Raw genomic sequence first — 14,794 nt, 5'->3', positions numbered from 1 at the left:
ATGTCCTAATTACTTATTTGTTGTGTCTCAACGACTAACACATCAATTTGTAAGGCTTATCTGGTAAAATTTATGATAGTTGTGCCATCATTCTAAGTAAATTTATTTGACAAATCAATAAAAGAAAAGACACATAATAGTTGTTTTTGAATTATTTGCATTTTTCTTTTGAAATAAATCTAATATTGTAGCTAGATTTTCCATGATTTACCAATCAAATATAAGTCATAATTATCATCCAATTATATGTCGAAATATTATTGAACTAAAAAACTAATTAACCTTGTCAAGGAAATAAAAAGAGCCAAACTTCTAACCTTAAGTCTCAAACAAAAAATAACCAAAGTCAAGCAACTAAGACATTTGCATAAAAAATGCTAAATAATCAATAAATATGTTTTGAAGTTTACAAAAAGTAGAAAGCAATATGGATTAGTACACAAATCACAAGGATACACTTGACCACATAGTGCTGAGTCAAAAGGAATGAGATGTCTATTGGCTTTTGTGACCAATTTTAATATTTATCGAGACCAAGAATAATTTTTTTTATTTTAAAATTATATATATATATATATATATATATATATATATATATTGTAGGGTTAATAGGCCTAGGAGTATGTATTGGGTTAGAGACCCAATCCGAGGACACTAAATAGTCTGAGGATGTGGGAATATCAGCCCAAGAGGCAATTTTAATGGATAAAGAAGCAAAGGCTGATCAAGGTCATCCTGGAAGGTGGTTCGAGGATGAGTTTGTCCTCGGCTAAAGTCGAGGTAGGAAAGGGTTGTCCGAAGTCCGAAAGTGATGTTCTAGGAGAACTTATAAGTAAGGATATGCATGGTTAGTGTACAAGATAGGAAGAATAGATATGAAATATCCAAAATAAAGCTGCTACTATCGCATTAAATTCTCCGCAGCTAAACCTCTGGCTACATTAATGGGGAAGTGATGCCTAAATATTAGGGTTTAGCCTTACAACTACCTCCAAAGACTTCAGGGATGGGCTAATGGGACAAGTATTCAAACCAGTAATCTGATCCATAGGTGAAGGATGGAGAGAGGAAGAAAAATGATATAAAGGAGGAAAGGACATTCAAGAAAAGGGGGGGAATGAAAATAGGAGAGAGAAAACACTGTAGATGTTAAGATCAATATCTGTAACATGTCTTTAAGAAAGAAAAAAAATATAGGATCTAACCTCCTCGACTTGAGTCTGAGGACAATTTTTGTTATATAAACTATCTCATCTATATGATGTTGCAATCTAGTCCATTATCTTTGTTATTTAAAATCATTAGAACCTAGATTTCAAGTCCACTCTCTACAAATTCATTGTATTGGCCTTTTTGGGCCTATCCCAATCTTATTTTTTTGGGTTTAGATGCAAATTATGTTCTTACAATTGGCGCCGTCTGTGGAAAATCTGGTGTTTTAGGACGTTTAACATTATGTTAGGCTCAGGTCCACACCATACAAAGTTTATGGGATCCCAGCATGAGGATCATTTCCTACATCTTGAAAGGGAAAAAGATCGCGAGGGTAATGTGCATACGACCCACACTAGTAGAAGTCATTCACGAGGTGGAAGCAGAATTTCTCACGAGGAAAATGCTAGGGTCATGCAGCTAGAGATTGACCGTTTGATGAGGAAGTTGCGCCATGAAAGGCGAAGGGGAACTCCCTTTTTTTCTGACCCTTCTTCTGAAGACACTAAGGATAGCAGTTACAGGCCCAGGTCAAGGACTCCCCCTAGTAAGTCTTTCTCCTATGAGAAGGACAACCTTCATGGTCATAGAAGTAGGAATTCATCTTGTAGAGGATTGGAAAATGATGCTATGAGTAAAGTGTTGAACCAAATTTCCAAGTCGCCCTTCACACGTAGGGTGGAAGGAGGGAAGCTTCCTTGGCGATTCACCCAGCCAACGTTCACCATAAATAATGGTCGAACGGACCCTGTGGAGCTTGTGAGCCATTTCAACCAGAGGATGGAAGTGCACTCCAAAAATGAGACTTTAATGTGCAAGGTCTTCCCATCCAGCCTAGGACCCGTGGCGATGAGATGGTTTAATGGGTTAAGGGCAGATTCTATCAATTCCTTCATGGAACTCACCCAGGCCTGTAGGTCTCGCTTCATTACATGTAGTAGAGTTCCTCGGCCCCTAGATTCGTTACTGTCCATGGCCATGCAAGAAGGGGAAACCTTGAAAACATACTCTGACCGATATTGGGAGATGTTCAATGAGATCGACGGAGATTTTGATGATGTAGCGATAAGAACATTCAAAGTTAGTTTACCTGTCAAGCATGACTTAAGGAAATCTTTGACCAAGAAGCCTATAAGGAGTGTACACCGGCTTATGGACCGTATCGACGAGTATAAACGGGTTGAGGAAGATCAGGAACAAAGTAAGGGAAAGGCGAAGGTTATCCCTCAGGAGAAAAGGGATTTTAGATCGGATAAATACAATGGTAACAGATCTCGAAGAGATTTTTCCGAGCAATCCAGTCCTACCGCTCCTTAGGTGGTTAACACGATATTTTGAAAACTGGTATATCAGCTTTTGGAAAAAATCCAGAACGAGCCATACTTCAAATGGCCAAACAAGATGGCAGGGGACCCCATAAGGCGTAGTAAAAATCTTCATTGCTAGTATCATTGAGAAATGGGCCATACCACTGAGGATTGTAGGACCCATGGAATCATTTGGAGTAGTTGGTTAAGGAATGGAGATTAAAGTAGTTTTTGTATCGGCCTAATGGGCAGCGAGACCATTCAGGTTCGGTAAATCAGGGAAACACTTCTTCAATGCCTCCTTTGGGTACGATCAACATCATCTTTGCTGTTTCTGGGAGGATTGGTTCTCGTCCTTCTTGGGTGGTGTCTATAGCACGAACTCTCGCCGAGGACTCTAATTCTGAGCCAAAAAGGGCTAAGGGGAATATCCAACCAGCTTTGAGTTTCTCAGAAGAAGACAAGATTGGGACTACGCAGCCACATGATGATGCTTTAGTGGTTACGCTGAGGATAGGGGGCATGGCGTGAAGAGGGTGATGGTAGACCAGGGTAGTGGTGTAGAGATTATGTACTCGGACTTATACAAGGGGCTAAATTTAAAACTTAAAGACTTGACGACTTATGATTCACCATTGATAAGCTTTGATGGAAAAGCTATCGTACCAAAGGGCCAAATTAGATTACCTATGCAATCAGGGTCAGAGGTGGTAGAAGTGAATTTCATTGTGGTCGATGCTTATTCTCCCTACACAGCCATTGTAGCAAGACCTTGGCTTTATGACCTAGGTTTTGTTTCCTCAACTCTACATTTGAAGGTGAAATTTCCATCTGGAGACCAGATCGAGAAACTAGTTGGGAGTCAATCCATGGCTAGACAGTGTATGGCGGCTGCAATTCTGCATCAACCTGAAGTTGAATCCTCGGCCTCTGCTGAGGGGGGCTCATAGCAATCAATAACTCTGGCCGCGCCCATGGTGGCAGCAGTAGAAGAACTCACGTGTAAGAAGTTAGAGGAAGTTATTATAGATGATGACCCTGAAAAATTCTTTCAAGTGGGAGCTCAGTTGCCTCCTCAAGAAAGGGAGGAGCTGATTATGTTCTTGAATAGGAATGTTAATGTATTCGCATGGAATACTCATGAAGCCCCCAGGGTAGATCCGAGTTTCATTTTTCATCATCTAAACGTCAATCCGGTTGTGGTACCGAGGAAACAACCACCTCGAAGTTCATCTAGGGAGCATTCTGAAGCTATCAAAGAAGAGGTAATCAAGCTCAAAAAGTCTGGCACTATTAAGGAAATTTTTTATCCTGAATGGTTGGCTCATACAGTGGTGGTGAAGAAGAAGAATGGAAAGTGGAGAGTATGTGTAGACTTTACAGATTTGAACAGGACTTGTCCCAAAGATCCTTTCTCAATGTCTTGTATAGATCAACTGGTGGATGTCACTGTTGGGTATCCTCGGATGAGTTTTTTGGATGATTTTCAAGGTTATCACCAGATACCTTTGGTGTTGGATGATCAAGAGAAAACAGCATTTATCACTCCAACAGGAAATTATCATTACAAGGTAATGCCCTTTGGTTTGAAGAACGTAGAGGCTACTTATTAATGGATGATGACTAGGATGTTCGAGTCACAATTGGGAAAAACTATTGAGGTATATGTGAATGACATGGTGGTGAAAAGTAAAATGGCGTCCATACATGTGAAAGACCTAAATGACACCTTTCCGATGCTGAGAAAATATAAGCTGCGCTTTAATGTTTCAAAATGTTCCTTTGGTGTGAGATCAGGTAAATTTATAGGTTACATGGTAACTCATCATGGAATTGAAGTTAATCCTGCACAGGTCAGGGCAATTAAGAACTTACAGCCACCCTAGAATCCTAAAGAAGTTCAGAAGTTGACGGGGATGATTGTTGCCCTAAACCAATTTATTTCTCAGTCTGCAAACAGATGTAGGCCTTTCTTCCAGTTGTTGAATAAGTGGAAGGGATTTCAATGGACCGAGCAATGTGCTTTAGCCTTCCAGCAGCTTAAAGAATATCTTTCATGACCACCTGTTATGTCTCAGCCAGAGGTGGATGAAGTCCTATTTGCCTACATTCTGTGGCTAATCATTCCATTAGTTTGGTTATGATACGGGTTGATGGCGGTATACAGAGGCCAGTTCATTATGTGAGAAAGTCCTTACATGAGGCCGATGTGCATTATTTACCATTGGAGAAAGCTATCCTAGCAGTGGTGCATACTACGCGTAAGCTTCCCCATTATTTCTAATCCCATACAGCTGTTATTTTGACTCAACTTTCTCTTAAATCAATACTTTGAAGTGCTAACTACACGGGTAGGATTGCCAAATGAGGTACCATCTTGGGAGCTTTTGACATTAAATATATGTCTCGCACCTCTGTAAAGGGTCAAGTCCTTGCTGATTTTGTGGCTAAATTTGTTGAGCCCTCACTAGAAGAGAATGCTAAAAGGCTGGACATGGATGAAAAATCAGTTGGCATGATTTCACTCAAGGAACCTCTGATGTGGAAGGTGTATGTTGACGGGGCAGCAAACCAAAGAGGATCTGGAATAGGGCTAGTTTTGGTATCTCCTGAGGGAATTACTTTTGAGAAATCCCTAAGATTGGGATTCTCGGCCACCAACAATGAGGCTGAGTATGAAGCTTTACTGGTAGGAATGGCTATGGTTCGAAAGATGGGGGGAAAAACAGTGCAAATATTATTAGATTCACGATTGGTGGTGGGCCAAGTGGAAGGAGAATTAGAGACTAGAGATCCGAGAATGCAAGAGTATCTAACCCAGGTGAGATATTTGCAGTCAAAATTTGAATCCTTTGCTTTGGTACAGATCCCCAAGGGCAGGAATTACCATGTAGACTCCTTAGCCACCCTTGCGATGTCCTCAACACAAGGCCTACCTCGGGTCATCCTTATTGAAGACCTGTGTAAACCTACTAGGACAAACGGTGACACCATCTGAATTCATCAAATCAGGGTGGGACCTAGTGTTATTACTTAAGGATGATATCTTGCCTAAAGAGAAGTCTGAGGCAGATAAAGTATGTCGAAAAGCACTTCAGTTTTGGCTATCCGAGGACCAAAAGTTATAAAAACGTTCTTTTCTGGACCATATCTGTTATGTATACATTCTGAAGTAACGAAACTAGTTCTGGAAGAGTTACACGAAGGGATTTGTGGAAGTCACACGGGAGGAAGGTCTTTATCTCATAGAGCTCTTACATAAGGGTATTGATGGCCAAATATGCAGAGAGAAGTACAAGATTATGTGAAAAAGTGTGACCAGTGTCAGAGGTTTGCTCCCAACATCCATTAACCAATGGGTGTCCTTAATCCTCTGTCCAGCCATTGGCCTTTTGCTTAATGGGATTTGGATATTGTAGGGCCTTTTCCAAAGGCAACAGGGAATAAGAAATGGTTGCTCGTTCACACAGATTATTTTACTAAATGGGTTGAAGCTGAGCCATTGTCAAATATTAGAGATTTGGATGCAAAAAGAATTGTCTAGAAAAACATTATCACCAGGTTTGGAATTCCTCACGCTCTTATTTCAGATAACGGCTTGCAATTTAATAGTATGGCCTTCAGAAGATACTGTTGTGATCTAGGCATTACGAATAGATATTCCACCCCAACTTATCCATAGAAGAATGAATAGGCCGAGACTGTCAACAAGGTTATAGTTAATGGGCTCAAGAAAAAACTAGATGATGCAAAGGGAAGGTGGGTGGAAGAATTGTTGCATGTTTTGTGGACATATCGAACAACACCTCAGAGGTCCATTAGAGAAACACCGTTCTCTATGACTTATGGAGCCGAGGTTGTAATCCCTCTAGAGACTGGGTTTCCAACATTGAGGATAAGCTCTTTCACCCCAAGCAATAATGATAGCTTATTAGAAAAAAGCTTAGACTTAGTTAAAGAACGACGAGAAAACACCATGGTTTAGCTAGCTTATTATCAGCACAAGCTCAAACAGGGGTACGATTCCAATGTAAAGTTAAGGCCACTTGCACCTGGAGATTTGGTATTGAGAAAGGTTTTGGGAACTGCGAAAAACCCAGCATGGAGAAAATTAAGACCCAACTGGAAAGAATCATATCGCATCACCTTGGTAACTGGGATAGGGGCATATTATCTTAAGGACCTAGATGAAAAAATTGTACCACGTCCCTAGAATGTAAATAACCTACAAAGGTATTATTATTAATGAAAGGCGCTTTTGGCATTATGTGTTACGTTGATTATCATTTTTCTAAGTATCAAATTGAACATTGGTCATGCCTGACTCCTCGGACCACATACCTTGGATAAATTGATATTTTACTAAGTGTTGAACAGAACCTTAGTTATGTCTAGTTCTTGGACCATCTAATTTGGGTAAATTAACACTTCAGGTCATTTTTCAAAGTATCAAATTGAACCTTGGTCATACCTGGCTCCTCGGACCACATACCTTGAATAAATTGATATTTTACTAAGTGTTGAACGGACCTTAGTTATGTCTGGTCCTCGGACCATCTACTTTGGGTAGATTAACACTTCAAGTCATTTTTCTAAGTATCCAACTGAACCTTGGTCATACATGGCTCCTCGGACCACGTACCTTGGGTAAATTGATATTTCACAACATTTTTCTAAGTGTTAAATAGAACCTTAGTTATGTATGGTTCCTCAGACCATCTACTTTGGATAAATTAACACTGTAAGTTATTCTTCCTAAGTGTCAAATAGAACCCTCTAGCTCCTCGGACCATCCATTTTTGAGTCAACTAATACCTAAGGTTGATTTTAGCAGTGTTTCGCCATTCTAATTGCATATCTTGGGGGCTCTCAAAACTGTGATGAACAGATGAGAGTTCATGAGCATCACTTAAAGCATTTGTAAGTATATCAAACATATTTGTTGCCTGGTCCATGTTTGATTACTTCCTTAAGATCATTAAGTTATATTGGAAATGATGTGAATAATTGTTCCGCTGTGGTATATAAACTTTGCAGTTATAAAGGTGTTTTGTTAGGTTTCATTGACTAACTAACTTTTGATTCATTAGAAAGGAATTATCACTTATGCAGATGACAAAGCTAGGCATATGTCATTGTCTTACGAATTAGGCATTAAGTAAAGTAGAAGTTATACAAAGAAAAGATACGAGCGTCATACACATAAAAGAAAGAATTTGGAATTTTCATTAATTTCAAGTCTTTTGAAGAGACAATTTACATAAAGCATAGTCAATTACATTTTTCAAAAAGAAGAACAAACAAGGACTAATCACGGCTTTGTCTTCATCACAAGAATTCCCTTGGAAGTCTTTGAAGGCCGGTTAGGAGCCGTGGTGTCAGAAGCAAGTCCTTTGCCCTTTAAGTCCTTCTTGGTCATGATAGAAAGGGTCGCTAGGACAATTTCCATTGTCTCGATAGTGCCCTTCTCTTTAGTAGGATCCTTAGGGGCAGTAGGGGTTGAGCAGCATCATGGGCCACCCCTTTTGTTATTTCAATTGGATGTTCGATGGCCTCAGACTATTTAACTTCATCGGACTAAGTTCCAATGGAAGGAAAGGCTTCAACTAAGCCATCCTTTCCAACATCTGCTCCCTAGGAGGCAGCATCAACCTCGAAGACAGATGGAACAGAAGCTCGGATGGCTAAAGGATAATAAACATTTTCTGTCCTCTAAAGGGTAGAAGAGGCATCAACCCCAGCCTAGGTAAGTGCCTCATTCCACACTTGGAGGCAGTAATGTCTACATACCTCCAAGACTTGTAGCCTGAGGTTTTACTCGTATCCATCTTGCTCAACTTGGTCCCTTGCTTTCTTGGCTTCCTCTCTGGCTTTATCAGCTTCCTCCTTGGCTTTGTTGGCTTGCTCTTTTGCCTTCTCAGACTTCTTTAGACTTTTCTAGAGATCTTCTATCAGCTTTTTTGCCGCAATATAATCTTTGTCAGCGAGGCAAAGTTGTAGTCGTTGGGTTTCGGCCTACCTCTCAACTACTTTTAAAGCTGCCTCGGTACTCATTTTATCGCTTTGTGCTTTATTCAGCTGGGCAGTGACCTCTTGTAGTTTCTTCTTCGCCAACTTGAAGGTTTTCTGGGCATTGATGCGCCTGGCCTCCTCATCTTTCATTGCTCTATGTGAGCTGATAACTATCTCCTCAACCCTATCAGCAGATTGGTCGGCCTATTCACAACAATTGAGAGGAACAAAGGGGCATAGTCAGTTCAGACAAACTAAGTATAAAAAAAATGAGTAAAAGTTGAAGAAAAGTTAGATGCGAATCTTACCACGGCGAGCTCCTTCTTCAATGTCATGAAGACATTTTGCTTCCTCATCTACCTCAGTTCGACCATATCTTCAGGCAGCAAAAGAGCTGGCTCTAATGCATCAGCTACACAGGCAGTTGTTCTTGAATCAGAACCTTTAAGAGCATCAGCATTGAAGAGGCCAAACCTCTCCTCTATGCCAAATTCCACAGTAGCATACCATTGAGCCCCAAAAGAGAGCTCCATTGAATGTTGGGTTCTGGAACAATTGCAAAAAAAAAATACCATGGAGCTACAGTGCGATTCTAAACATAGAATCACACTGTAGCTCAATGGTAAATGTTATATTAATATTTTATTGTAAATATCAGTCCTTTCTCTCTCCACGGTCTCTTATCTCTGTCTCTCCATCGCTACACTTGATCTCTATCTCTCCATCGCTACACTTGATCTCTATCTCTCCTTCTGCTCTTGCGTGAACTTTGTCCTAAACCTCTTCTTCGAAGCCATCCCTACATACCCACCACTCCCTCCACTTGGGTTTGACACATCATCTTGCTCGTCCCTACTATGTCCCCTACTGCCACCCGAAGTCGATGGCAAAGCCAACAGCCTCTGCTGGGTCACCACTAGATACCCAGTTGGGGTTTTGATAGTACTACGAGAATTGATGGTGGTGTGGAACCATGTAAGCATCGTCGGAGGCCACAACGGCAGCAAAGGAGATCGGAGTGTTGTGTAGGTTTTTGGCGGTGGTGGGTTTGTGACTGATGTGGCCGTGGGTCAGGTGGTGCAGGGCGGCAGCGGTGGCATGGGTCAGTGGTGGGTTTCTGGTTTTGATTTTGATTTGGATCGAAGATCGGCAAGTGATTTTGATTCTGGATTTTGGGTTCTATGGAGATCGGAGTTTTGGGTTGGTGGTTTGTTGGGGTCCGGTGGGAGTTCGGCATGGATTTTTTATGGTGGGTTTTTCTTCAAATTTTTGTTTTGGGATTGTTGTGATTTGCTAGGCTGGTGGTGATTTTTTGTTGTGATTTTGGTATGGATTTTTAGATTTTTTGTGATTTTGCTGGGGTGGCAGGTGGATTTTTGGTACTTGTTTGATTTGGGTGATTTTTTGTTGTGATTTGCTTGTTGTTTGTTGGGTATGGGTTTGCTAGAGGATGAGGCCGGTGCTAGAGGTTGAGGGAGAAAGAAAGGAAAAGGAGGAGAAAAAGAGAAATAGTAAAGAAAGGATTAAAAAAGACTATTCAAATAAAATGGGAAAAAAATAGAGTTTTTGGATGTTAGGTGTATTGTAAAATAGTGTGGTATAATTAATAAAGTAGTTTTTTAGATAGTAAAATATGATAGAATTGGAAAAAATCGATGCTAATGCTCTAATAGAGGCATCAGTAGTGACCTCATAATTGTCCAGGATCATTACAAGGGCCCAAATTGGGGCGGACACAGGGGCCTGAACTTCAGCCCTTTTTTCTAGCCTCGACTGTGTTGTGCGAGCCTGCTTAACTCCCTTTTGAGGCTCCACGTCTCTGGGAAGGAGGCTCTCCCCCCCCCCCCCTCAACCACATCTTTCCCCATAGACTGGTCCTTTTTTCTTTTATGATCAGCCTGGTCAGTGCGTTGGGTTTGAAAGGGTGGAAAAGAAGGGAGTTTAGGCTGGGATGTTTTCTCTGGCAATTTTTCCTTAGGAGAAGGGAGTTTAGTCTGAGCAGTCTTCCCAGGCTCTTGACTCCCCACCTAGGATTACATTATATCTTTAAGGCTTTGTCTGGTCTTGCGTTGGATTCCCATTGTACCTAAGTTGATAGTTTCTTCTTGTGGATGGCTGGTTGGTTCTGAAGACGAAATGCCGAGGTCACCAGATGGGCTTCCCGAGGAAGTAGGTTGGTTGAAAACCTCAAATTCGTCTCAGAATCTGAAACTTTGACAATTTCCTCCTCTTCCTTGATGTGGGGCTGGGAGGAGGTCACCTCACCGGCCATGTGTTGGGATGGAAAAGGAATTAGGGGGATACCATCAGGTATGGGTTGTGTGACGAGGGTGCCTTGAGGAATGGAGCACCCTCAGGAAGAAGGAAACCTTCAGCAGCAACACTTATCCAATGTAGACGTGGGTCTTTTACTCTAATCACGCATTTCGGTACTTGGAAGGATTTGGAGATGAGATTGTTACAGAGGATCAAATGTGCTGCTCAGAGTTGATTATCGATGTGTACGAATACTTCTGTCTTCAATATTTTGTCTAATTTCACTTGGTTAACAAGGCCGGAGTGGGGGATAGCAGCACCTCTATCTACAAAATCACCAAGAAAAATAAGATTCAATTAAAAGGAAATTTCTATATAGACCCAAATTAAAGAAAAGGAAGAGAGGGTGATTATAAGTGGTTCATCTAAACCTAGAGCCTCACTTGGTTCCCCTTCCCTTGTTGAACAGGGGAGGCCATAGTGTCATTCCCCCGATATGATCAGAAAGTCTTTTTTCAAACCCTTGTTAGATTCAGGAAGGCACTGAATCAGTCTAACCTCAAGATACCTAGATTTTAAGTAATATCTCTGGCCCTTTAGGTGGTAGAGATTGTAAATCCAGTTAAAGTCGTGATAGGTGAGCCCCAAACCCATCTTTTAACTGAGTGCATCTACAAAACCTAAAATCCTAAACATATTTTGGGGCGCACTGGGTAGGAGCTAATCTATAGGCCCTAAGGTAATCCCTAGTGACCATCCATATCGGGATTTTCATCCCTCCCTCTAAAAAAGCGATCATCAAAATTACTACTTCTCCCTCTCACCTTTTCTCATGCCATTCCCTTTCCTTACAATACTTAACGGATACCCCCGGTGGAATCCTATATAAAGTCTTAAACTGTTCTATTTTTTCCTCGAAATCTACTAAGGATGCAAATCTACCCATTTTTAGGAGAGGGTTGAAGGTATTGAGAAATAGAGAAAGGGGTAAGTGAGCCGAGGAGAAAGGGACACAGAAAAGAGAAAAGTATGCAAAAAGATAATGAGTGGAGAAGTTTATGAAGACTTACACTAAGAAGAAAAACCACCGCGGATTAACTCTTGGTAATTGTGAGGGCACGTGTAGACTGAGAGAGTTTGCAGGTTCATTGTATGAATGTTAAAGTGAGAAAGGTGATTTGATTGGAGGATATTTATATCAAAGAGGGTTTGCAAGCGGGAAAATTCTCGCCTGTGTTCCTGCAAAATCCTCAGTCGTTGGATTTGCATCGTATCGTGGAACGTGAGGGACAAAAAGCCGTAGAAATTTAATGAAGGAGCGCCTTGCGTGTCGAAACTTTAGGAACGTGTAATGTGCAATTCAAGGGACTCTTTCACTGTCAGGGACGATGTATGACGAATACAAAGTAATAGTGTCAGATATTGAGATCCTCTTTTCCTCCCGAGATGGCAGAAAATAAGAATCTCAAGGGACTATTGTAGGGCCAATGGGCCCAGGAGTATGTATTAGGCTAAAGGTCCAATCCGAGGACACTAAAGAAGCAAAGGCTGATCAAGGTCATCTCGAAAGGTGGTCTGAGGACGAGTTCGTCCTCGGCTGGATAAAGCTGAGGTAGAAAAAGGTTGCCCAACGTCCGAAAGTGATGTTCTAAGAGAACCTGTAAGTAAGAATATGCATGGTGAGTGTATAAAATAGGAAAAAGGGCTATGAAATATCTAAGCTAAAGTTGCTACCGCCACATTAAATACTCTACAGCTAAACCTCTAGCCGCATTAATGGGAAAGTGATGCTTGAGCATCAAGGTTCAGCCTTATAGCTACCTTCAAAGACTTCATGGATGGGCTGATGGAACAAGTATCCAAACCAATAATCTAATCCATACGTGGAGGATGGAGAGAGAAAGAAAGATGATATAAAAGGAGGAGATGACATTTAGCAAAAGGGGGGGTCGAAAATAGGAGAGAGAAAACACTGTAGATGTTAAGATCAATATTTGTTACCTGTCTTTAAGAAAGAGAAATATAGGATCTAGCCTCCTCGGCTTGAGTCCGAGGACAATTTTTGTTATATAAACTATCTCATCTGTATGATGTTGCAATCTAGCCGATTATCTTTGTTATTTAAAATCACTTGAACCTAGATTTCAAGCACACTCTCTACAAATTCATTATATTGGGCTTTTTGGGCCTATTCCAATCTTCTTCTTTTTTGAGTTTGGGTGCAAATTGTATCCTTACATATATATATATATATATATATATATATATATATATATATATATATATATATATAATATTTAAAAAAAATTAAAATCAAAGTAGTGGTTGGAGATATCAATAGCTTATTTCTGTTTTTGTACAACAGTCTACTTTCAAGCAAGATTGGCATACCTTATGCTTAAAAGCATGCATATATCACTGTGTATATACAAGTGTACTGACTCACGTGTACTATACAAATCATAAAAAAATCTCATAAAAACCGTGAAATATGTGATCGATTCATGATTAAAAATTGTGAACAAGGCTTATGCAATCGATCCATTATTAAAAACTGTAATAATTAAACTTGAGACGTAATTCCAAAAGTTTATTTTACTATTCATATGAATCCACAGATTCTTTCCAGCGGAAAAGCACGTTATATTGCTTCATTGATTCAATATTACAATAAGAAAGGGCAAAAGAAAACATAAAAGGAGCATCATATACTTCATTGATTTAATATGAATTGCCTTTTGATACTAACTAATCTTCTGATATTTTGATGAAATTTATTCTTGATCAAGTAAAAAAAACCAGGCTTTCTATAAGGGTTTTTTTTTTTTGGTTTAAATTACATTTGTTAGTCTACTTAGCCAATCTATGAATTGGGGTGATAAGTACAGAATCGGAACCAATTCCGATATTTAAATACCATGGAATTTCAGCAAGTTGAGATGATAAGTTGAGAATCTGTCATCCAATCACATGAGAAAATTCTATAATATGGTAGGCTTTAGTAAGTATTGTATTCTTTTTTAGTGCTTCCTTTTCATACTATTTATCTATTTCATTATGTTATTTACCTCATTCGATGCCTTTTTTGTTGTACTGTATGATTGAAAATATTCCTAGGTTATTACTTGAACACCAAATGATAAGTAGGTATGCTTATTTACGTTGTGGAAAATAAATTCATTGAAATGTTTCATGGTCATCATGGATGGATTTGTTTGGGAACTTTCATTCATAATTGAAAAGTGGTTTCTAGTGTGCATATGTACAGTGCAATTGGTTAGGTAGATTTCAAATTTGAATCAAATTTGAATTTGTATTTCATAGGAGTTAAAAGTGGTAGATGAATCCGGTAGTAATAATATTCGAGAGAATAACCTCTATGCTATTATTTCCTTAGTCAGTAGGTCCACTTTGTTACTTTTATACTGTAGTGGGATTAAATTTAATAATTCAAATTAACTGTTCCATTCATGTCACCAATTAAAGTCATTTCTGCAATAGTTGTATTATGATATTAATTTGGCATAATTGGATTACAATTTCCAAAATATATAGTAATATTAATTTTTTAAAAGGAAGTTATAGTCAAACTTTGTCTTTAAAAAATTATAATTAGTTCAAACAAAAATTTTAAGGTGAAATTTAGTCATGATCTTAAAAATTGGTTATTCATATCTTATTTGAAATATGTAAAGCTGAAATACATTTATTGCATCACAATAAAAAAAAAATTAAGTTAAGTAAGATTTTTTTTTTTTTCTAAAACAAAACTATCAAGAATGAACATTTTTTATAAGTCGTCAAGAATTAATAATTTGCATACTCTACCAAACTATATCCTCGCAAATCGAAAAATGATCACCAACAGAATTAAGCTTAGCTAGGAATTTACATATAAATCCAATAATCTTTATTATTTTAAATACATCAATGTGTATGCATTGGTTATAAGCTAGTATTATACTCAAGTAGAAGTGGAGAGAATATTCAATCTAATTAACCAAGCG

General features: G+C 39.2%; 2 protein-coding genes across 2 annotated transcripts; both read left to right on the top strand.

Annotated features, from left to right (window-relative positions):
* The first annotated feature begins 1,488 nt into the window (after positions 1-1,488).
* On the top strand, positions 1,489-3,050 carry LOC142615980 (uncharacterized). The gene is made up of 2 exons (XM_075788877.1): positions 1,489-2,430; positions 2,772-3,050. Exons 1-2 carry the CDS (start codon positions 1,489-1,491, stop codon positions 3,048-3,050), a joined length of 1,221 nt encoding a protein of 406 aa, XP_075644992.1.
* An 8-nt stretch (positions 3,051-3,058) lies between these two features.
* On the top strand, positions 3,059-3,469 carry LOC142615979 (uncharacterized). The gene has a single exon (XM_075788875.1). The coding sequence runs from the start codon at positions 3,059-3,061 to the stop codon at positions 3,467-3,469; it is 411 nt and encodes a 136-aa protein (XP_075644990.1).
* The last annotated feature ends 11,325 nt before the right edge of the window (positions 3,470-14,794 follow it).

The sequence above is a fragment of the Castanea sativa genome, chromosome 11 (assembly GCF_040712315.1).
Source record: "Castanea sativa cultivar Marrone di Chiusa Pesio chromosome 11, ASM4071231v1".
Lineage (NCBI taxonomy): Eukaryota > Viridiplantae > Streptophyta > Magnoliopsida > Fagales > Fagaceae > Castanea > Castanea sativa.
This window is presented reverse-complemented; position numbering and strand designations above follow the sequence as displayed.

Excerpts from the sequence above, each read along its gene's own strand:
- LOC142615980 (XM_075788877.1), top strand. The coding sequence starts at position 1,489 with ATGGGATCCCAGCATGAGGATCATTTCCTACATCTTGAAAGGGAAAAA. Across the intron at positions 2,431-2,771 it reads AAAGTAAGGGAAAGGCGAAG|CGAGACCATTCAGGTTCGGT; the intron begins GTTATCCCTCAG and ends CCTAATGGGCAG.
- LOC142615979 (XM_075788875.1), top strand. The coding sequence starts at position 3,059 with ATGGTAGACCAGGGTAGTGGTGTAGAGATTATGTACTCGGACTTATAC.